A 23,055-nucleotide genomic window follows, 5' to 3' on the forward strand; every position below is an offset into this window, starting at 1 on the left:
TTGGTGCAGCTGTTGTGGTAGTTGGTTCAACTGTTGTGATTGTTGGTGCATCTGTCATGGTTGTTGGTGCAGCTTTTGTGGTTGTTGGTGCAGCCATTGTGGATGTTTGTGCAGCTGTCGTAGTAGTTGGTTTAACTGTCGTGGTTGTTGGTGCAGCTGTTGTGCTTATTGGTGCAAATGTTGTGGTAGTTGGTGGAGTTTTAGTGGTAGTTGGTGCAATTGTCGTGGTTGTTGGTGCAGCTGTTGTGGTTGTTGGTGCAACTTTCGTGGTTGTTGGTGCAACTGTAGTGGTCGTTGGTGCTGCTGTTGTGGTTGTTGGGGCAGTTGTTGTGGTTGTTGGTGCAGCTGTTGTGGTTGTTGGTGCAACTGTTGTGGTTGTTGTTGCATGTGTTGTGGTTGTTGGTGCAGCTGTTGTGGTTATTGATGCAACTGTCGTGGTTGTTGGTGCAACTGTTGTGGTTGTTGTTGCTTGTGTTGTGGTTGTTGGTGCACCTGTCGTAGTTGTTGTTGCAACTGTTGTGGTTTTTGGTGCAACTGTTGTGGTTGTTGGTGCAAGCGTTGTGGTTGTTGGTGCAGCCATTGTGGATGTTTGTGCAGCTGTCGTAGTAGTTGGTTTAACTGTCGTGGTTGTTGGTGCAGCTGTTGTGCTTATTGGTGCAAATGTTGTGGTAGTTGGTGGAGTTTTAGTGGTAGTTGGTGCAATTGTCGTGGTTGTTGGTGCAGCTGTTGTGGTTGTTGGTGCAACTTTCGTGGTTGTTGGTGCAACTGTAGTGGTCGTTGGTGCTGCTGTTGTGGTTGTTGGTGCAGTTGTTGTGGTTGTTGGTGCAGCTGTTGTGGTTGTTGGTGCAACTGTTGTGGTTGTTGTTGCATGTGTTGTGGTTGTTGGTGCAGCTGTTGTGGTTGTTGATGCAACTGTCGTGGTTGTTGGTGCAACTGTTGTGGTTGTTGTTGCTTGTGTTGTGGTTGTTGGTGCACCTGTCGTAGTTGTTGTTGCAACTGTTGTGGTTTTTGGTGCAACTGTTGTGGTTGTTGGTGCAAGCGTTGTGGTTGTTGGTGCAACTGTTGTGGTTGTTGGTGCTTGTATTCTTGTTGTTGGTGCAGCCGTTGTGGATGTTGGTGCAGATATCTTGGTTGTTGGTGTTTGGGTTGTGGTTGTTGGTGCAACTGTCGTGGTTGTTGGTGCAACTGTTGTGGTTGTTGGTGCAAATGTTGTGGATGTTGGTGCATATGTCGTGGTTGTTGGTGCTTGTGTTGTGGTTGTTGGTGCAGCTGTCGTGGATGTTGGTGTTTGGGTTGTGGTTGTTGGTGCAACTGTCATGGAAGTTGGTGCAACTGTTGTGGTTGTTGGTGCAACTGTCGTGGTAGTTGGTTCAACTGTTGTGGTTGTAGATGCAGCTGTTGTGGTTGTTGGTGCAACTGTTGTGGTTGTTGGTGGAGCTGTCGTGGTTGTTGGTGCAATCGTTGTGGTTGTTGGTGCAACTGTCATGGTAGTTGGTGCAACTGTCGTGGTTGTTGGTGCAACTGTCGTGGTTGTTGGTGCAACTGTTGTGGTTGTTTGTGCAGCTGTTGTGGTTGTTGTTGCTTGTGTTGTGGTTGTTGGTCCAACTGTCGTGGTTGTTGGTGCAGCTGTCCTGGTTGTTGGTCCAACTGTCGTGGTTGTTGGTGCAGCTGTCCTGGTTGTTGGTGCAACTGTTGTGGTTGTTTGTGCAGCTGTTGTGGTTGCTGTTGATTGTGTTGTGGTTGTTGGTGCAGTTGTTGTGGTTGTTGGAGCAGCTGTTGTGGTTGTTGTTGCTTGTGTTGTGGATGTTGGTCCAACTGTCGTGGTTGTTGGTCCAACTGTCATGATTGTTGGTGCAGCTGTCGTGGTTGTTGGTGCAACTGTTGTTGTTGGTGCAACTGTTGTGGTTGTTGGTGCAACTATCCTGGTTGTTGGTGCAACTTTTGTGGTTGTTGGTGCTTGTGTTCTTGTTGTTGGTGCAGGCCTTGTGGATGTTGGTGCAGTTGTCTTGGTTGTTGGTGCAACTGTTGTGGTTGTTGGTGCAGCTGTCTTGGTTGTTGGTGTTTGGGTTGTGGTTGTTGGTGCAACCGTAGTGGTTGTTAGTGCAACTGTCGTGGTTGTTGGTGCAACTGTTGTGGTTGTTGGTGCAGCTGTCTTGGTTGTTAGTGATTGGGTTGTGGTTGTTGGTGCAACCGTAGTGGTTGTTAGTGCAACTGTTGTGGTTGTTAGTGCAGCTGTCGTGGTTGTTGGTGCAGCTGTTGTGGTTATTGGTGCAAATGTCTTCGTTGATGATGCAACTGTTGTGGTTGTTGGTGCAGTTGTAGTGGTAGTTGGTGCAGTCGTAGTGGTAGTTGATGCAGTTGTAGTGGTAGTTGGTGCAACTGTTGTGATTGGTGATGCAGCTGTTGTGGTAGTTGGTTCAACTGTTTTGGTTGTTGGTGCAGCTTTTGTGGTTGTTGGTGCAACTGTTGTTGTTGGTGCAGACGTTGTGGACGTTGGTGCAGCTGTCGTTGTTGTTGGTGTTTGGGTTGTGGTTGTTGGTGCAACTGTCATGGTAGTTGGTGCAACTGTCGTGGTTGTTGGTGCAACTGTCATGGTTGTTGGTGCAGCTGTCGTGGTTGTTGGTGCAGCTGTTGTGGTTAATGGTGCATATGTCATGGTAGTTGGTGCAACTGTCGTGGTGGTTGGTGCAACTGTCGTGGTTGTTGGTGCAACTGAAGTGGTTGTTAATGCAGCTGCTTTGGTTGTTGGTGCAGGTGTTGTGGTTGTTGGTGCAGCTGTCGTGGTTGTTGGTGCAACTGTTGTGGTTGTTGGTGCAGCTGTCTTGGTTGTAGGTGTTTGGGTTGTGGTTGTTAGTGCAGCTGTCGTGGTTGTTGGTGCAACTGTCGTGGTTGTTGGTGCAGCTGTTGTGGTTGTTGGTGCAACTGTCGTGGTTGTTGGTGCTTGTGTTGTGGTTGTTAGTGCAGCTGTCGTGGTTGTTGGTGCAACTGTCGTGGTTGTTGGTGCTTGTGTTGTGGTTGTTAGTGCAGCTGTCGTGGTTGTTGGTGCATCTGTCGTGGTTGTTGGTGCAGCTGTTGTGGTTGTTGTTGCTTGTGTTGTGGATGTTGGTCCAACTGTCGTGGTTGTTGGTCCAACTGTCATGATTGTTGGTGCAGCTGTCGTGGTTGTTGGTGCAACTGTTGTTGTTGGTGCAACTTTTGTGGTTGTTGGTGCAACTATCCTGGTTGTTGGTGCAACTTTTGTGGTTGTTGGTGCTTGTGTTCTTGTTGTTGGTGCAGGCCTTGTGGATGTTGGTGCAGTTGTCTTGGTTGTTGGTGCAACTGTTGTGGTTGTTGGTGCAGCTGTCTTGGTTGTTGGTGTTTGGGTTGTGGTTGTTGGTGCAACCGTAGTGGTTGTTAGTGCAACTGTCGTGGTTGTTGTTGCAACTGTTGTGGTTGTTGGTGCAGCTGTCTTGGTTGTTAGTGTTTGGGTTGTGGTTGTTGGTGCAACCGTAGTGGTTGTTAATGCAACTGTTGTGGTTGTTAGTGCAGCTGTCGTGGTTGTTGGTGCAGCTGTTGTGGTTATTGGTGCAAATGTCTTCGTTGATGATGCAACTATTGTGGTTGTTGGTGCAACTGTTGTGGTTGTTGGTGCAACTGTTGTGGTTGTTGGTGCAACTGTTGTGGTTGTTGGTGCAGTTGTAGTGGTAGTTGGTGCAGTCGTAGTGGTAGTTGATGCAGTTGTAGTGGTAGTTGGTGCAACTGTTGTGATTAGTGATGCAGCTGATGTGGTATTTGGTTCAACTGTTGTGGTTGTTGGTGCAGCTGTTGTGGTTGTTGGTGCAATTGTTGTTGTTGTTGTTGGTGCAGACGTTGTGGACGTTGGTGCAGCTGTCATTGTTGTTGGTGTTTGGGTTGTGGTTGTTGGTGCAACTGTCATGGTAGTTGGTGCAACTGTCGTGGTTGTTGGTGCAACTGTCGTGGTTGTTGGTGCAACTGTCGTGGTTGTTAATGCAGCTGCTTTGGTTGTTGGTGCAGGTGTTGTGGTTGTTTGTGCAGCTGTCGTGGTTGTTGGTGCAACTGTTGTGGTTGTTGGTGCAGCTGTCTTGGTTGTAGGTGTTTGGGTTGTGGTTGTTGGTGCAACTGTCGTGGTTGTTGGTGCTTGTGTTGTGGTTGTTAGTGCAGCTGTCGTGGTTGTTGGTGCAGCTGTTGTGGTTATTGGTGCAAATGTCGTGGTAGTTGGTGCAGTTGTAGTGGTAGTTGGTGCAATTGACGTGGTTGTTGGTTCAACTGTTGTGGTTGTTAATCCAGCTGTCGTGGTAGTTGGTACAGTTTTAGTGGTAGTTGGTGCATTTGTCGTGGTTGTTGGTTCAACTGTTGTGGTGGTTGGTGCAGCTGTTGTGGATGTTGTTGCAGCCATTGTGAATGTTGGTGCAGATGTCGTGGTAGTTGGTAGAGTTGTAGTAGTAGTTGGTGCAATTGTCGTGGTTGTTGGTGCAGCTGTTGTGGTTGTTGGTGCAATTGTCTTGGTTGTTGGTGCAACTGTCGTGGTTGTTGGTGCAGCTGTCGTGGTTGTTGGTGCAGATGTTGTGGTTGTTAATACAGCTGTTGCTGTTGTTGGTGTAACTTTCGTGGTTGTTGGTGCAGCTGTCATGGTTGTTGGTTTAACTGTTGTGGTTGTTGGTGCAGCTGTCGTGGTTGTTGGTGCAACTGTCGTGGTTGTTGGTGCTTGTGTTGTGGTTGTTAGTGCAGCTGTCGTGGTTGTTGGTGCATCTGTCGTGGTTGTTGGTGCAGCTGTTGTGGTTGTTGTTGCTTGTGTTGTGGATGTTGGTCCAACTGTCGTGGTTGTTGGTCCAACTGTCATGATTGTTGGTGCAGCTGTCGTGGTTGTTGGTGCAACTGTTGTTGTTGGTGCAACTTTTGTGGTTGTTGGTGCAACTATCCTGGTTGTTGGTGCAACTTTTGTGGTTGTTGGTGCTTGTGTTCTTGTTGTTGGTGCAGGCCTTGTGGATGTTGGTGCAGTTGTCTTGGTTGTTGGTGCAACTGTTGTGGTTGTTGGTGCAGCTGTCTTGGTTGTTGGTGTTTGGGTTGTGGTTGTTGGTGCAACCGTAGTGGTTGTTAGTGCAACTGTCGTGGTTGTTGTTGCAACTGTTGTGGTTGTTGGTGCAGCTGTCTTGGTTGTTAGTGTTTGGGTTGTGGTTGTTGGTGCAACCGTAGTGGTTGTTAATGCAACTGTTGTGGTTGTTAGTGCAGCTGTCGTGGTTGTTGGTGCAGCTGTTGTGGTTATTGGTGCAAATGTCTTCGTTGATGATGCAACTATTGTGGTTGTTGGTGCAACTGTTGTGGTTGTTGGTGCAACTGTTGTGGTTGTTGGTGCAACTGTTGTGGTTGTTGGTGCAGTTGTAGTGGTAGTTGGTGCAGTCGTAGTGGTAGTTGATGCAGTTGTAGTGGTAGTTGGTGCAACTGTTGTGATTAGTGATGCAGCTGATGTGGTATTTGGTTCAACTGTTGTGGTTGTTGGTGCAGCTGTTGTGGTTGTTGGTGCAATTGTTGTTGTTGTTGTTGGTGCAGACGTTGTGGACGTTGGTGCAGCTGTCATTGTTGTTGGTGTTTGGGTTGTGGTTGTTGGTGCAACTGTCATGGTAGTTGGTGCAACTGTCGTGGTTGTTGGTGCAACTGTCGTGGTTGTTGGTGCAACTGTCGTGGTTGTTAATGCAGCTGCTTTGGTTGTTGGTGCAGGTGTTGTGGTTGTTTGTGCAGCTGTCGTGGTTGTTGGTGCAACTGTTGTGGTTGTTGGTGCAGCTGTCTTGGTTGTAGGTGTTTGGGTTGTGGTTGTTGGTGCAACTGTCGTGGTTGTTGGTGCTTGTGTTGTGGTTGTTAGTGCAGCTGTCGTGGTTGTTGGTGCAGCTGTTGTGGTTATTGGTGCAAATGTCGTGGTAGTTGGTGCAGTTGTAGTGGTAGTTGGTGCAATTGACGTGGTTGTTGGTTCAACTGTTGTGGTTGTTAATCCAGCTGTCGTGGTAGTTGGTACAGTTTTAGTGGTAGTTGGTGCATTTGTCGTGGTTGTTGGTTCAACTGTTGTGGTGGTTGGTGCAGCTGTTGTGGATGTTGTTGCAGCCATTGTGAATGTTGGTGCAGATGTCGTGGTAGTTGGTAGAGTTGTAGTAGTAGTTGGTGCAATTGTCGTGGTTGTTGGTGCAGCTGTTGTGGTTGTTGGTGCAATTGTCTTGGTTGTTGGTGCAACTGTCGTGGTTGTTGGTGCAGCTGTCGTGGTTGTTGGTGCAGATGTTGTGGTTGTTAATACAGCTGTTGCTGTTGTTGGTGTAACTTTCGTGGTTGTTGGTGCAGCTGTCATGGTTGTTGGTTTAACTGTTGTGGTTGTTGGTGCAGCTGTTGTGGTTATTGGTGCATATGTCGTGGTAGTTGTAGTTGGTGTAGTTGTAGTGGTAGTTGGTGCAGCTGTCGTGGTTGTTGTTGTTTGGGTTGTGTTTGTTGGTGCAACTGTCATGGTAGTTGGTGCAACTGTCATGGTAGTTGGTGCAACTGTCGTGGTTGTTGGTGCAACTGTCGTGGTAGTTGGTTCAACTGTTGTGGTTGTTGGTGCAGCTGTTGTGGTTGTTGGTGCAGCCATTGTGGATATTGGTGCAGCTGTCGTGGTAGTTGGTGCAACTGTCATGGTAGTTGGTGCAACTGTCGTGGTTGTTGGTGCCACTGTTGTGGTAGTTGGTTCAACTGTTGTTGTTGTTTGTGCAGCCATTGTGGATGTTGGTGTAGTTGTAGTGGTAGTTGGTGCAGCTGTTGTGGTTGTTGGTGCATATGTCGTGGTAGTTGTAGTTGGTGCAGTGGTAGTTGGTGCAACTGTCGTGGTTGTTGGTGCAACTGTCGTGGTAGTTGGTTCAACTGTTGTGGTTGTTGGTGCAGCTGTTGTGGTTGTTGGTGCAACCGTTGTGGTTGTTGGTGCAACTGTCGTGGTTGGTGGTGCCACTGTTGTGGTTGTTGGTGCAGCCGTTGTGGATGTTGGTGCAGCCGTTGTGGATGTTGGTGCATCTGTCGTGGTTGTTGGTGTTTGGGTTGTGGTTGTTGGTGCAACAGTTGTGGTTGTTGGTGCAGCTGTTGTGGTTGTTGGTGCAGCTGTCCTGGTTGTTGGTGCTTCTGTCGTGGTTGTTGGTGCAGCTGTTGTGGTTGTTGGTGCAGCTGTCGTGGTTGTTGGTTCAACTGTCATGGTAGTTGTTGCAACTGTCGTGGTTGTTGGTGCAACTGTTGTGGTTGTTGGTCCAACTGTCATGGTTGTTGGTGCAGCTGTCGTGGTTGTTGTTGCAACTCTTGTGGTTGTTGGTGCAACTGTTTTTGTGGTTGTTGGTGCTTCTGTTGTTGTTGTTGGTGCAGCCGTTGTGGATGTTGATGCAGCTGTCTTGGTTGTTGGTGTTTGGGTTGTGGTTGTTGGTGCAACTGTCGTGGTTGTTGATTCAACTGTTGTGGTTGTTGGTGCCTGTGTGGTTGTTGTTGGTGCAGCCGTTGTGGATGTTGGTGCATCTGTCGTGGTTGTTGGTGCAGCTGTTGTGGTTGTTGGTGCAGCTGTCGTGGTTGTTGGTGTTTGGGTTGTGGTTGTTGGTGCAACTGTCATGGTAGTTGGTGCAATTGTCATAATAGTTGGTGCAACTGTTGTGGTTTTTGGTGCAACTGTTGTGGTTGTTGGTGCAGATGTTGTGGTTGTTAATACAGCTGTTGCTGTTGTTGGTGCAACTGTCGTGGTTGTTGGTGCAGCTGTCGTGGTTGTTGGTTCAACTGTTGTGGTTATTGGTGCATATGTCGTGGTAGTTGTAATTAGTGTAGTTGTAGTGGTAGTTGGTGCAGCTGTTGTGGTTGTTGATGCATATGTCATGGTAGTTGTAGTTGGTGCAGTTGTAGTGGTAGGTGGTGCAGCTGTTGTGGTTTTTGGTTCGACTGTCGTAGTTGTTGGTGCAGCTGTTGTGGTTTTTGGTTCGACTGTCGTAGTTGTTGGTGCAGCTGTTGTGATTGTTGGTGCAACTGTTGTGGTTGTTGGTGCAGCTGTTGTGGTTATTGGTGCAAATGTCATGGTAGTTGTAGTTGGTGTAGTTGTAGTGGTAGTTGGTGCAGCTGTTGTGGTTGTTGGTGCATATGTCGTGGTAGTTGTAGTTGGTGCAGTTGTAGTGGTAGTTGGTACAGCTGTTGTGGTTGTTGGTTCGACTGTCATGGTTGTTGGTGCAGCTGTTTTGGTTGTTGGTTCAATTGTTGTGGTTGTTGGTGCAGCTGTTGTGGTTATTGGTGCATATATCGTGGTAGTTGGTGCAGTTGTAGTGGTAGTTGGTGCAACTGTCGTGGTTGTTGGTGCAACTGTCGTGGTTGTTAATGCAGCTGTTGTGGTTGTTGGTGCAATTGTTGTGGTTGTTGGTGCAGGTGTTTTAGTTGTTGGCGCAGTTGTCGTGGTTGTTGGTGCAACTGTTGTGGTTGTTGGTGCAGCTGTCTTGGTTGTTGGTGTTTGGGTTGTGGTTGTTGGTGCAACTGTCGTGGTTGTTGGTGCAACTGTTGTCGTTGTTGGTGCAACTGTCGTGGTTGGTGGTGCAACTGTTGTGGTTGTTGGTGTTTGTGTTGTTGTTGTTGGTGCAGCCGTTGTGGATGTTGGTGCATCTGTCGTGGTTGTTGGTGCATCTGTCGTGGTTGTTGGTGTTTGGGTTGTGGTTGTTGGTGCAACTGTTGTGGTTGTTGGTCCAGCGGTTGGTGCAGCTGTCCTAGTTGTTGGTGCAGCTGTTGGTGCAGCTGTCCTAGTTGTTGGTGCAGCTGTCCTAGTTGTTGGTGCATCTGTCGTGCTTGTTGGTGCAGATGTCGTGGTTGTTGGTGCAACTGTCGTGGTTGTTGGTGCAACTGTTGTGGTTGTTTGTGCAGTTGTTGTGATTGTTGGTGCAGCTGTTGTGGTTGTTGTTGCTTGTGTTGTGGTTGTTGGTCCAACTTTCATGGTTGTTGGTGCAGCTGTCGTGGTTTTTGTTGCGACTGTTGTGGTTGTTGGTGCAACTGTTGTGGTTGTTGGTGCAACCGTCGTGGTTGTTGGTGCAACTGTTGCGGTTGTTGGTGCTTGTGTTGTTGTTGTTGTTGCACTCGTTGTGGATGTTGGTGCAGCTGTTGTGGTTGTTGCTATTTGGGTTGTGGTTGTTGGTGCAACTGTCGTGGTATGTGATGCAAATGTTGTGGTTGGTGGTGCAACTGTTGTGGTTGTTGGTGCTTGTGTTGTTGTTTGTGCAGCCGTTGTGGATGTTGGTGCATCTGTCGTGGTTGTTGGTGCATCTGTCGTGGTTGTTGGTGTTTGGGTTGTGGTTGTTGGTGCAACTGTCGTGGTAGTTGGTTCAACTGTCGTGGTTGTTGGTGCAGCCATTGTGGTTGTTGGTGCAGCTGTCATGGTAGTCGGTGAAACTGTCATGGTAGTTAGTGGAACTGTTGTGGTTGTTGGTGCAATTGTCGTGGTTGTTGGTGCAGCTGTTGTGGTTGTTGGTTCAACTGTTGTGGTTGTTGGTGCAGCTGTTGTGGTTATTGGTGCAGTTGTCGTGGTAGTTGGTGAAGTTGTAGTGGTAGTTGGTGCAACTGTCGTGCTTGTTGGTGCAACTGTTGAGGTTGTTAATGCAGCTGTTGTGGTTGTTGGTGCAACTGTTGCGGTTGTTGGTGAAGGTGTTGTGGTTGTTGGTGCAGCTGTCCTGGTTGTTGGTGCAGCTGTCGTGGTTCTTGGTGCAGCTGTCGTGGTTCTTGGTGCAACTTTTATGGTAGTTGGTGCAACTGTCGTGGTTGTTGGAGCAACTGTTGTGGTTGTTTGTGCAGTTGTTGTGGTTGTTGTGGTTGTAACTGTTGTGGTTGTTGTTGCTTGTGTTGTGGTTGTTGGTGCAGCTGTCGTGGTTGTTGTTGCAACTGTTGTGGTTGTTGGTGCAACTGTTGTGGTTGTTGGTGCAACTGTTGGGGTTGTTGGTGCTTGTGTTGTTGTTGTTGGTGCAGCCGTTGTGGATGTTGGTGCCTCTGTCGTGGTTGTTGGTGCAGCTGTTGTGGTTGTTGGTACAGCTGTCGTTGTTGTTGGTGTTTGGGTTGTGGTTGTTGGTGCAACTGTCATGGTAGTTGGTGCAACTGTCGTGGTAGTTGGTTTAACTGTCGTGGTTGTTGGTGCAGCTGTTGTGGTTGTTGGTGCAGCTGTTGTGGTTGTTGGTGCAGCTGTTGTGGTTGTTGGTGCAGCCATTGTGGATGTTGGTGCAGCTGTTGTGGTAGTTGTTGCAACTGTCATGGTAGTTGGTGCAACTGTCGTGGTTGTTATTGGTGCAACTGTCGTGGTAGTTGTTGCAACTGTCATGGTAGTTGGTGCAACTGTCGTGGTTGTTATTGGTGCAACTGTCGTGGTAGTTGGTTCAACTGTTGTGGTTGTTGGTGCAGCTGTTGTGGATGTTGGTGCAGCCATTGTGGATGTTGGTGCAGATGTCGTGGTTGTTGGAGCAACTGTTGTGGTTGTTTGTGCAGTTGTTGTGGTTGTTGTGGTTGTAGCTGTTGTGGTTGTTGTTGCTTGTGTTGTGGTTGTTGGTGCAGCTGTCGTGGTTGTTGTTGCAACTGTTGTGGTTGTTGGTGCAACTGTTGTGGTTGTTGGTGCAACTGTTGCGGTTGTTGGTGCTTGTGTTGTTGTTGTTGGTGCAGCCGTTGTGGATGTTGGTGCCTCTGTCGTGGTTGTTGGTGCAGCTGTTGTGGTTGTTGGTACAGCTGTCGTTGTTGTTGGTGTTTGGGTTGTGGTTGTTGGTGCAACTGTCATGGTAGTTGGTGCAACTGTCGTGGTAGTTGGTTTAACTGTCGTGGTTGTTGGTGCAGCTGTTGTGGTTGTTGGTGCAGCTGTTGTGGTTGTTGGTGCAGCTGTTGTGGTTGTTGGTGCAGCCATTGTGGATGTTGGTGCAGCTGTTGTGGTAGTTGTTGCAACTGTCATGGTAGTTGGTGCAACTGTCGTGGTTGTTATTGGTGCAACTGTCGTGGTAGTTGGTTCAACTGTTGTGGTTGTTGGTGCAGCTGTTGTGGATGTTGGTGCAGCCATTGTGGATGTTGGTGCAGATGTCGTGGTAGTTGGTAGAGTTGTAGTGGTAATTGGTGCAATTGTCGTGGTTGTTGGTGCAACTGTTGTGGTTGTTGGTGCTACTGTTGTGGTTGTTGGTGCAGCTGTCATGGTTGTTGGTGCAGATGTTGTGGTTGTTAATACAGCTGTTGCTGTTGTTGGTGCAACTGTCGTGGTTGTTGGTGCAGCTGTTGTGGTTGTTGGTTCAACTGTTGTGGTTGTTGGTGCAGCTGTTGTGGTTATTGGTGCATATGTTGTGGTAGTTGTAGTTGGTGTAGTTATAGTGGTAGTTGGTGCAGCTGTTGTGGTTGTTGGTTCGACTGTCGTGGTTGTTGGTGCTACTGTCGTGGTTGTTGGTGCAGCTGTTGTGGTTGTTGGTTCAACTGTTGTGGTTGATGGTGCAGCTGTTGTGGTTATTGGTGCAGTTGTCGTGGTAGTTGGTGAAGTTGTAGTGGTAGTTGGTGCAACTGTCGTGGTTGTTGGTGCAACTGTTGCGGTTGTTGGTGAAGGTGTTGTGGTTGTTGGTGCAGCTGTCGTGGTTGTTGGTGCAGCCATTGTGGTAGTTGGTGCAGCTGTTGTGGTAGTTGTTGCAACTGTCATGGTAGTTGGTGCAACTGTCGTGGTTGTTGGTGCAACTGTCGTGGTAGTTGGTTCAACTGTTGTGGTTTTTGGTGCAGCTGTTGTGGATGTTGGTGCAGCCATTGTGGATGTTGGTGCAGATGTCGTGGTAGTTGGTAGAGTTGTAGTGGTAGTTGGTGCAATTGTCGTGGTTGTTGGTGCAACTGTTGTGGTTGTTGGTGCTACTGTCGTGGTTGTTGGTGCAGCTGTCATGGTTGTTGGTGCAGATGTTGTGGTTGTTAATACAGCTGTTGCTGTTGTTGGTGCAACTGTCGTGGTTGTTGGTGCAGCTGTTGTGGTTGTTGGTTCAACTGTTGTGGTTGTTGGTGCAGCTGTTGTGGTTATTGGTGCATATGTTGTGGTAGTTGTAGTTGGTGCAGCTGTTGTGGTTGTTGGTTCGACTGTCGTGGTTGTTGGTTCGACTGTCGTGGTTGTTGGTGCTACTGTCGTGGTTGTTGGTGCAGCTGTTGTGGTTGTTGGTTCAACTGTTGTGGTTGTTGGTGCAGCTGTTGTGGTTATTGGTGCAGTTGTCGTGGTAGTTGGTGAAGTTGTAATGGTAGTTGGTGCAAATGTCGTGGTTGTTGGTGCAACTGTTGCAGTTGTTGGTGAAGGTGTTGTGGTTGTTGGTGCAGCTGTCGTGGTTGTTGGTGTAACTGTTGTGGTTGTTGGTGCAGCTGTCTTGGTTGTTGGTGTTTGTGTTGTTGGTGCAACTGTTGTGGTAGTTGGTGCAACTGTCATGGTAGTTGGTACAACTGTCGTGGTTGTTGGTGCAGGTGTTGTGGTTGTTGGTGAAGCTGTTGTGGTTGTTGGTTCAACTGTCGTGGTTTTTGGTGCAGCTGTTGTGGTTATTGGTGCAGATGTTGTGGTATTTTGTGCAGTTGTAGTGATAGTTTGTGCAACTGTTGTGGTTGTTGGTGCAACTGTTGTGGTTGTTTGTGCAGTTGTTGTGGTTGTTGGAGCAGCTGTTGTGGTTGTTTTTGCATGTGTTGGGGTAGTTGGTGCAACTGTCGTGGTTGTCGGTGCAACTGTTGTGGTTGTTGGTGCAGATGTTGTGATTGTTGGTGCAACTGTCGTGTTTGTGGTTGCAACTGTTGTGGTTGTTGGTGCTTGTGTTGTTGTTGCAGCTGTTGTGGTTGTTTGTGCAGCTGTTGTGGTTGTTAATGCTGCTGTTCTGATTGTTGGTGCAACTGTTGTGGTTGTTGGTGCAGGTGTTGTGGTTGTTGGTGAAGCTGTCATGGTTGTTGGTGTTTGGGTTGTGGTTGTTGGTGCAACTGTAATGGTAGTTGGTGCAACTGTCGTGGTTGTTGGTGCAGCTGTTGTGGTTGTTAATGCAGTTGTTTTGGTTGTAGTTATTGGTGCAGATGTTGTGGTAGTTGGTGCAGTTGTAGTGGTAGTTGGTGCAACTGTCGTGGTTGTTGTTGCAGCTGTCGTGGTTGTTGTTGCAGCTGTCGTGGTTGTTGGTGCAGCCGTTGTGGTTGTTGGTGCAGCTGTCGTGGTTGTTGTTGCAGCTGTCGTGGTTGTTGGTGCAGCCGTTGTGGTTGTTGGTGCAACTGTCGTGGTTGTTGTTGCAGCTGTCGTGGTTGTTGGTGCAGCCGTTGTGGTTGTTGGTGCAGCTGTCGTGGTTGTTGTTGCAGCTGTCGTGGTTGTTGGTGCAGTTGTTGTGGTTGTTGGTGCTTGTGTTGTTGGTTCTTGTGTTGTTGGTGCTTGTGTTATAGATGTTGCAGATCGGGTTATAGGTGGGGCTGTAGGTAGTATAGGTGGGGTTGTTGGTGTAGTTGACGTTGCTGTACCTCCATGTAAACTCATTGTTGCTGTATTAGGTAAATTAATTGTTGTTGGCTGAATTGTTGTAAATTGGCTTGTAGTTGTGAGCTGTGTTGAGGTCATAGTGGTAGGTGGGGTTGTAGATGATAAAGGTGGAGTTGTTGATGATGCAGATGGGGTTGTGTTAATGTTTTGTAAAGTTGAAGTTGTTGCGGTGACTGTGGTATGTAAGGTAAATGTACTTTGCGCTAAACTCATAGTTGCTGTATTTAATAAATAACAGAAAACTGTCATTATATGTAAAAATATAGTGTGAATGACAACAAAGAAATATACAAATCCAGTAATGAACTGACCTGATAACAGAAACACTGTCTTCAAAAGTGCTCCTCGCTGCATCTTCAAAATCTTCTAAAACACGTAAGATAAGAAAATCCAATACCAATGGTATCTTAACATTGCACGCTTCAAATAGGTCATGTTGCATTGCAATAATGTGTCATTAATAACCTAAAACATTACTTTAATATATGTTTACTAGGACAACACACTCAGGCTTTTTATAACTTCTTGTTGGCTCTTAATTCAGAATGTTAAATGTACTGTCATAAGTCACTGTGGGGAAAAACTTATTAACTAAATGAATAACTGTAATCATTAAAGGTGCTGTAGAATGTAAAACTGTATTTATGTAGGCATAGATGAATAATAAGAGTTGTGTAGATGGTAATAACGTATCATGAACCTCAAACACGATTGTTTCCTCCTTATGAAAACCTTGTGCATGCAAAAGACAGCTGAAAATTTTACATATGTATTCAGACTCTTTACTTTGTACTTATTTAAAACACCTTTGTCTTTTATAGATAGATGTGTGTGCCTTTTTTAGTTATAGGTGAACTACAAGTGCAAAAGGTGTAGAAACATCCCATTAATGATGGCAGGCATCAGAGCTAAATTTGAAAGGTCCCATATTGTCAAAATTGATTTTTTTATGATAACTGAGGTCTAGCGGCTATGTAAGTTACATATACATTTCAAAACAGTAATTTAAGAGTCAAATGCATACAGCCTGCTTGAAGTAGCTGTGAGTTAAAACAGTTCGTTTGTACTTCCGTAAAGTTGCTATGTCACCATAGCAAAACACAGTCGCTGCCTTCAGTCTCCACCCCACACTGTCCACCATCCAGCGCCCCACCCCCTTTTTGCCAAAAAAACCTCTAAGGAATATCTCACCATGTGAGGAAATGCTGTTCAATCGATGGATGTCAGGAAACTAAATCATTGCACAGGCTTCTGAAAAACATTAACATACGAGAACAATGGCTAATGTTCATTTATTCAGAAATTCCTCAACAATTAGTTTGACTTTAACCGTCTGTCCTAAACATTTCAGAAGTGACTGCTTCAGTGTGGCAGTTCAATGCTGGTTTCTCCAAGATCAAGGATGTTGCAATTCTTACTTTTTTGGGTCTGACCTCAAATACACAACCCGTAAGTAAACACATTTTAAGTAGGGATGCACAATAAATTGCACTGTAATGCAATGTATCATGCACTCCTTACTTTTAAGTTACATTATGGAGCCAGCTTAAACTGAAATTATATATTGTAAGCAGTTATGCAACGTTAACGTGATGCTAATGTGTTGCTAACTAGATGCTTACTTGTTGTTTTGTAACTTTAAAGGCTTTGGTAGCAACTGGTTTTGATATAGTATTTGTTGGAAATCAGAGGGGTTTTTTTAAGTTACAGACACCGGCCCTGTTTGTGTCTGTTTGTTTATTGAGTTGAATATGGTAAGTGAAAGAGCCATATATGGTGTTATTTTTATTTTGTACACTAGGTGGAGTATCGAGATTGGGAAATGTATAAAATAGATAAGGCAGAAATGCTGCACAAGTGCGGGTAATGAGCATACCAGTTTCGACTCTGAGATTGGCCCATCGTATTGAAAATTAATTGGAATGGCATTGGAAAGCCATATGTAAGAGCTGTATAATTGTGGGACTTCGTAAACCCTTTTAAATATTTAAACCATATGTGAATAAACAAAATATAAAACATGAGTGTCAAGATATGGACATTGTTATTGGTGCACGAGTCAAGCAGCATTTCATGGCTGACACCGCCGTCGGTGTATAAATGTGTGAGTGAATGGGTGAATGTGAGGCTAATTGTAAACCGCTTTGGATGGCCATGGGTCTGTTAAAAGCGCTATATAAATGCAGTCCATTTACCATTTACCAAGCAGCATTTGCCCACAACCTCTGTGAGTGACTGATTGTCAGACACCGCAACAGTAAGGTTAAAATCTCTTAGTCTCTGTGTCTGTTGGTTTACTAAGCTAACATTTAGTGTACATAAACTAACCCTAATGTACTTCCATGGGTAACATTATTTCAACTTCGTATTTTACTCATAAAACAACAGGCCTATCAGAAGAGAGGCTCATGAATATTACTTATTACAGGCCAAAACAACCTGTTCTTAGCAAAGCTCTTGAAAGAGGAGTTGTAAAAATATATAGAGATTGTTTTTGGCACTTAAACTGCAAATATATATTCTTAAGGACATCATAACCTAAAATAAAACTCTAAAAAAACCTTGAAATATGGGACCTTTAATTGTGGTTGTAATGGGTGTAAATACTTATGTAAATGTGATATTTTAATATGTTTACAGTCATTTCTAAAATTCTGTTTTCATTTTGTCATTATGAAATGTAGATGAAAATAATGAATATAAACAATTGTAGTATCAGACTGTAACATACCAAGAGGGTCTAAATACTTTCTGAATGCACTGTATATTAACTTGTTGTCAATAAACTGAGTAACACAGTCTCCCAAAATCTTCCATTTATTTTGTATTAATGTTTATTTCATTTCACGTAGCTTGGCATTCATGCAGACTGTGCATAACTGTTTATAGTATAGTGTGCTGGATAATGATATTATTGCACAAGATTTCATGACTGACTCTATACCAAATCACTGAATGAAAAACACACCAAACTGCATTTTTTCATGCATTCTCATTATTGTGCAGTTAAACAGGTTAAACAGGATCCATGTTACGCAAACTCTATAGGTCTAGAGATGGGTTTTTGTATTACAACATCATAATACCTGTGACCCCCTCTATATATTATTGAACCAAAATAAATGTAAAAAGAACTACGCTTTCCATAATTATGAAGAGTAAATATTACTAAAGTAAGCCAAATGCACTTGATCATTATTATTTCAATGTTAAATTCCATAATACTACATTGATCTTTGGAAAGTAAATGGTCAATTTCTGACTACACAATGCATGTATAAAAATACAACCAAATAAATTTATAAAAGTATTACAATTTAAGACAACCATAAGATTATCCTAACCTTAAAATGTTTTTTACAAGAGTTTTTTTTTTTTTTTGAGAATTTTTTTTTTTTTTTGAGAAATTTTAATTCTGTTCCCTTGACAGCAACTTTAAGGAAAAAATTATAACAAATTTGAGAAAAGGTATAGGTCCAAATCATCCCAAAGATTGTTTAAAAACCTCTCCTACTCCATAGCATCAAGGATTGGGAAGTTTCAACAGTATGTGCATATACAACAAAAAGCCATTGGAAAAGTACATCATCCAATCAACAATGAGTTAAATTTAATTACAGCATCTAACGGAGCAAACCAGAAATATATGTATTGATAAGCCATTAACATTGCTGACATCTTTTTCACTGATTCTTGAAACTTTGGCAAAAACATGTCCCACTAAGAAAAGTGCTAATTCTGTTGGAAATTAATAACATTTTCATAAAGATAAAAAATCAATGTTATAATCAGGGGGTCCTTTGCACATATGTAAGGTTCATTTATAGGTTTATTTTTATATTTTATTAATTTAATGATTATATGCTGGCCCATTGCCTACAAAATCAGCTGTCCTCGTTTAAGAGATAATCATTTCAACTTGATTAAAAAAGCCAAAAGTAATAATTGAATTAAATAATATATTTATCACATGAAAGAGTACATTGTAATATGTATTAAAAACTTCAAACAGTGAGTTTTGAACAATATTTACTATTATTTTGTGATCGGTAAAAATGTGTCCCACATATATGTCACCACCGTCAGATATTTATAAAAAGCAATAAAATCAGACAACTACAGGGTCAACTGCATTCCTGAAGACCCCATTTTCAAACCTTCAGCTCTACTGCATGCTTCAAGATCACTCAAGCTCCTGTATGTTTGCTATTTTCTCTTAAACTTGTTCATATTTTTGGACACTGTTACTGTGACAACCATAACGTGTCAACACTCTCATCTTTGTAAAAATTATATTAGATTGGATTATGAAAAAAATGTGTAATTTTTAAAAAGAGGTCTGAAGTAGCTAGCAACAGAGAGGAAACAAGATGGATATTGTGAACAACTAGCAAGAAGCCATTGACTTTAGTGGTATACATTTTGGAATAATGAGGCCAATGTCACCACCGTCAGATTAGTGTCACCACCGTCAGACGGATTTTTATTTATTTTAAATTAATATGCTTACAATATGTTTCTTCAGTGCTGTTGAGTTATTAAATTAATAGTCTCTATTAATACAAAAATATGTTTATTAAATAAAAAAATCATTACTTTTTCTATTTAGGCTTAAAGTAAATGTTGTATGAGTAATAACTGGAAAAATGCCTATTTTATGAAAAAAAAATATATATACGAACAGGGGAGGTTGCACCAGTAAATTGCTGAACAGCCAAGACCTTGGTCTATAATGATATACCTTCAGATTTTGTTATTTAATTATTTATTTTTTTCAAAATGTAAACCTGTTTTATCCAAATTCCCAAGAATCACTGTTACATTTAACAATCACATTTTTCCTTGCAGAAGAAAATTTACAATTGATCACTTAATGCTGAATCTGCCTTTTATTTTGTCCACAATTTAAGTAGCATTTTTAACTTGAATTATCATGAAGTATGAAAAGAAATAATGAAACATTAGCTTGTAAACTTACCTGTTCTCTGTGTTTAAGTCCCTTTTTTCAGATGCTGCGCAGGCTTTGCTGGGCAGGTTAAGTCCCAAAACTTTAAGTTATGCACTACTCACATTCAGCTTTATTTATCAGGTCTGTTTAGGAGTCATGTGACATGTCACTTATTCATGCTTTGAATTCAGAGGTCATGAAAAGCCCCAAAATTATTATTGGATCATCAGCTTGACAAGTGGTATGGTAACATACCAATGTTTGACTTGATGAACATGCAGTTTAGAAGGAACACACTTAACCTGATTGAATACCCTACACAATACAGCCTAATTTCATGCAAAGTAAAAACCAATAAATAAATCTGACTATGTTGATACCAAACTAAATACATTGCACTGCGGGAATTCATTCATTCCTATTTCAGCTGACTGCGTTTATTGGAGATTATCAATTCCAGACACATGACCAGAGATTTTATATCTTATTGATCAGGAAGTTGCCATCTAAACAATAAAAAACCTGAGGAAATAAACAAACAAACATTTAAACCTTTTCTAATCTTGTCATGCCCAAAATTCATTAATTATAGGGCTTTTACACAAACCACATACTCATAAGATATGATATAAAAGAAAATCCAGAGTCGTTGCATACGTTTATATGAAACTGTGATGTTAAATGAAATGGGTCGTGAACAACTATTCATGGGTTTGTACATTAAAAAAGTCAGATTTTTAATGTGCATATACAATATAAATATAATGCAGAAAAATTCACTTGTAAAGGAATCAAGTTCATGCTGATCGTATTTCGACTTTTCTGTAGAAATGATTTGATTTTGAACCTTATCTGAGTCCTGTCATATACGCATGATCACACTTTACCCTGAAGCGTGTGATTTTGACAGCACATTCCTATATTAGCTGTGTTATCTTTTCAATATTTATTGTCTTTCTGTGGTTTGACTTGTTAGACAAGTAGGTGCTCTATAGTTAGGCCAATGTAAAATCTTTTCCTTGCATTATGTACTTACCTACATTACAATCATCTCTGTTCTAGAAAAGTTAAATATTGTCAGCCAATAAAAAAAAAGATGTTGACATACAGACAAATAAAGATACCATTTTAATTCATTCATTAACACATTCATTTTAATACCAGGTCAGCAGACCATCACTATGAACGTAAATGCAGAATGTGAAACAGAACCATAATTATTCAAATAAAATATGATAGTAGATCTAACAAATCTTTGGTACAAATTATTGTGAAAGTTTAAGACAAAAATATATTGAATCTATTATCAAAACCAATTTGTTTGTTTGTATGAACTGCTTAGTTACTGTACGTGTGTTTCGATTGATGTTTCTCTCTCTTTTTCCTCCCATCTGTTTACGGTACGTTTCTGTTTCTATATAAATGATTTTCAAAATATCTCTATAAGATAATGCAGCATAAGCTGATCGGTCTTGACAGGGACCTGAGGTTGTGTGTGGGAATGATCTGTAAACCTGTTTGAATACAGACATTGAGTGCGTTTACATGCACAGAATAAGCGGATAACTATAAAAAATCTGCATATTATAGAAAACTGTTTTCATGCCTTTACATGCACATCAATAAACTAGCTATGCAGACAACTGCGTTTACATGGGACTTGGAGATTTGTCAGGTTTCTCGCAGGTAGTGACATCATCGCCTACAATACATATAGTCGTTTAAAAAGCCAACAGCATATCTGTCTTAAGCTATATTGTTTTATCTCTTCTCATGTCTGCAGAACCTGTAAATATAACATCAGCTTTTAGTTTCGCAGTTTCTCTGCCAACTGCTTTAGTTGAGCAGAGACTTTTATGCGTTACTTGGCGCTTACTTCCGCGTGTGACGTTTATCTTTCACACATGGAGACACATGAATGAAACCATGAGAAAGCCGGTTAAGTGGTTACATGCCACGCGAAATCGGCATAATGAGCCAAAACAACCTGTGCGGATCGGTTTTTGCTTATGCCGTTTATGGGCTTTCCCCGATAAAAAAAAAAAAACCTTTTACGTGTTTACATGACCCCATGTGTTATCAGTTTATTAAGCATAATCACCGTAAGACACACTGAAGCATGTCATTATCATCCCCATTATTAGGGTTAGTTCACCTCCTGTTGACATTGCGTCTTTTTCACAATCAAAAACAGATGTTTTTATTTTGAGTGGTTTGTGTAAGTTTGAAAATTTAGGAATGTATTTCTGCGTCACAACCCCCATTTGCCTATAAGGGAAATTTGCATTCAGCATTCCTGAGCTCACTGAGGTGATGATGGTATTTCATGACAGTAGAGTAAAAGTTCAATGTGCTCTTCAGCTGATGTTTAAACATGTGTTTAAGAAAAGGTTTTTTATTTTTTTTAGGAAGTTCCCATTGAGATACAATATCTCTTCTACCAAAGAGTCCTGGTCAAGATAGGCAGCACAAGACAAAAATGCAGGACATAATACAATACAAAATACAAAAACAACACTTTGACCAATACAAAATATGTAATAATTCCACTCTATAATCCTAATCAGTTATTAAAACATGTACACTGTTCCATAAAAGTTTCTTACTGAATCAAGAGATGGTATGGATTTCTTATGTAGTACACCTTGTAGTTCATTTCATACATGTGGATTCAAGTTATTACTGTTAATACTGTTCACTGATTCTTGAAACTTTGGCAAAAACATGTCCCACTAAGAAAAGTGCTAATTCTGTTGGAAATTAAAAACATTTTCATGAATAAAAAGAATCAATGTTATCATCCTTTGCACATATGTAAGGTTCTTTCATATGTTTATTTTTATTTTTTATTAATGTAATGATTATATGCTGGCCCATTGCCTACCAAATCAGCTGTCCTCGGTTAAGAGATAATCATTTCAACTTGATTAAAAAAGCCAAAAGTCATAATTGAATTGAATAATATATTTACCACATGAAAGGGTGTCAGGGTTTGTCTGTGTGTTTGTTTTTTCATTTTATTTGTGTATGCTTTGTCTTTGTTTTATAGTTTAGTTATTTATTTTTCCTGGGTTTTGATTATGTCTTGTTATTCCTTTGGTATCATGTTACCTGTATTTTGTTTTTGTTCTTTATTGCTTTGGTTCACCGTGTTGTGTTAGTTCATATGTTTATTTAGTTGTGTTCTCCCCTGTATTCTTGTTATTGTGTTCATTAGGTTTTTCCTGTGATTTGAGAGTCTCCTGACTTGATTTTTAGTTGTTTGACCCCTAGCATCAAGGTATGCATTCACACATAAATGTATGATTTTAAGAAAAACAATATATTTATATAATAAATATTTATATAAACTCAGCAAAAAAAGAAACGTCCCTTTTTCAGTACTGTGTATTTCATCAATAATGTTGTAGAAATCCAAATAACTTTACAGATCTTCATTGTAAAGGGTTAAAACATTGTTTTCCATGCATGTTCAATTAACCATAATCATTAAATTAACATGCACCTGTGGAATGGTCATTAAGACCTTAACAGCTTACAGGGACTAGGCATTTCAGGTCACAGTTCTAAAAACGCAGGACACTAAAGAGACTTGTCTACCGACTGTGAAAAACAACCATAAAAGATGCCCAGGGTCCCTGTTCATCTTCATGAACGTGCATTAGGCATGCTGCAGGGAGGCATGGGGACTGCTGATGTGGCTAGGGCAATAAATGGCCATGTCCACACTGTGAGACGCCTAAGACAACGCTACAGGGAGACAGGAAGGACAGCTGATCATCCTCGCAGTGGAAGACCACCTGTAACAACACCTGCAGAGGATCGGTACATCCGAATATCACACCTTCGTGACAGGTACAGGATGGCCACAAAAACTGCCTGATTCATGGCAGGAACACACAATTCCTCCATCAGTGCTCAGACTGTCCACAAGAGGCTGAGAGAGTCTGGACTGAGGGCTTGTAGGCCTGTTGTAAGGCAGGTCCTTACCAGACATCACCAGCAACAACGCCGCCTATGAGCACAAACCCACCTTCACTGGACCAGACAGGAGTGGAAAAAGTGCTCTTCACTGATGAGTTATGGTTTTGTCTTGCGTACCTTGTGGTACAGGTAAGACATCCTCCTCCTTCATGTGGTACCCTTTATGCATGCTCATCTGGAAATGATCCTCCAGCAGGACAATGCCACCAACCATACTGCTCGTTCTGTGCGTGAGTTTCTGCATGACAGCAATGTCAGTGTTCTGCCATGGCCCGGATCTCATTGAATCCCATTGAGCAAGTCTGGGACCTGTTGGATCGCAGGGTGAGGGCTAGGGCCATTCCCCCCAGAAATGTCCAAGAACTTGCAAGGGTCTTGGTGGACGAGTGGGGTAACATCTCACAACAAGAACAGACAAATCTGATCCAGTCCATGAGAAGGAGATGCACTGCAGTACTTCAAGCCACACCAGATACTGACTGTTACTTTTGATTTTGAGCCTCCCTTCATTCAGGGACACATTATTTTATTTCTGTTAGTCACATGTCTGTGAAACATTTTTAGTTTATGTCTTATGGTGTTGACTCTTTTAGTGTTCATACAAATATTTACACACATTAAGTTTACTGAAAGTAAAAAC

At 42.6% G+C, this 23,055-nt stretch overlaps 1 protein-coding gene across 1 annotated transcript in view; it reads right to left on the reverse strand.

The window, feature by feature from the left end:
• LOC141281575 (uncharacterized) overlaps positions 1 to 22,629 on the reverse strand; it is a 31,578-nt gene extending 8,949 nt beyond the window's left edge. The window contains exons 1-6 of the mRNA XM_073813455.1: positions 22,543 to 22,629; positions 22,333 to 22,446; positions 22,186 to 22,243; positions 10,469 to 10,590; positions 748 to 1,045; positions 284 to 486 (exon numbers count right to left, since the gene is read on the reverse strand). Of these exons, the coding sequence (XP_073669556.1) occupies positions 284 to 486; positions 748 to 1,045; positions 10,469 to 10,590; positions 22,186 to 22,243; positions 22,333 to 22,446; positions 22,543 to 22,629 (882 nt within the window). The remainder of the gene's footprint in view (positions 1 to 283; positions 487 to 747; positions 1,046 to 10,468; positions 10,591 to 22,185; positions 22,244 to 22,332; positions 22,447 to 22,542) is intronic.
• Between the last annotated feature and the right edge of the window lie 426 nt (positions 22,630 to 23,055).

The sequence above is a fragment of the Paramisgurnus dabryanus genome, chromosome 2, assembly GCF_030506205.2.
Source record: "Paramisgurnus dabryanus chromosome 2, PD_genome_1.1, whole genome shotgun sequence".
In the NCBI taxonomy this organism is placed as follows: Eukaryota; Metazoa; Chordata; class Actinopteri; order Cypriniformes; family Cobitidae; genus Paramisgurnus; species Paramisgurnus dabryanus.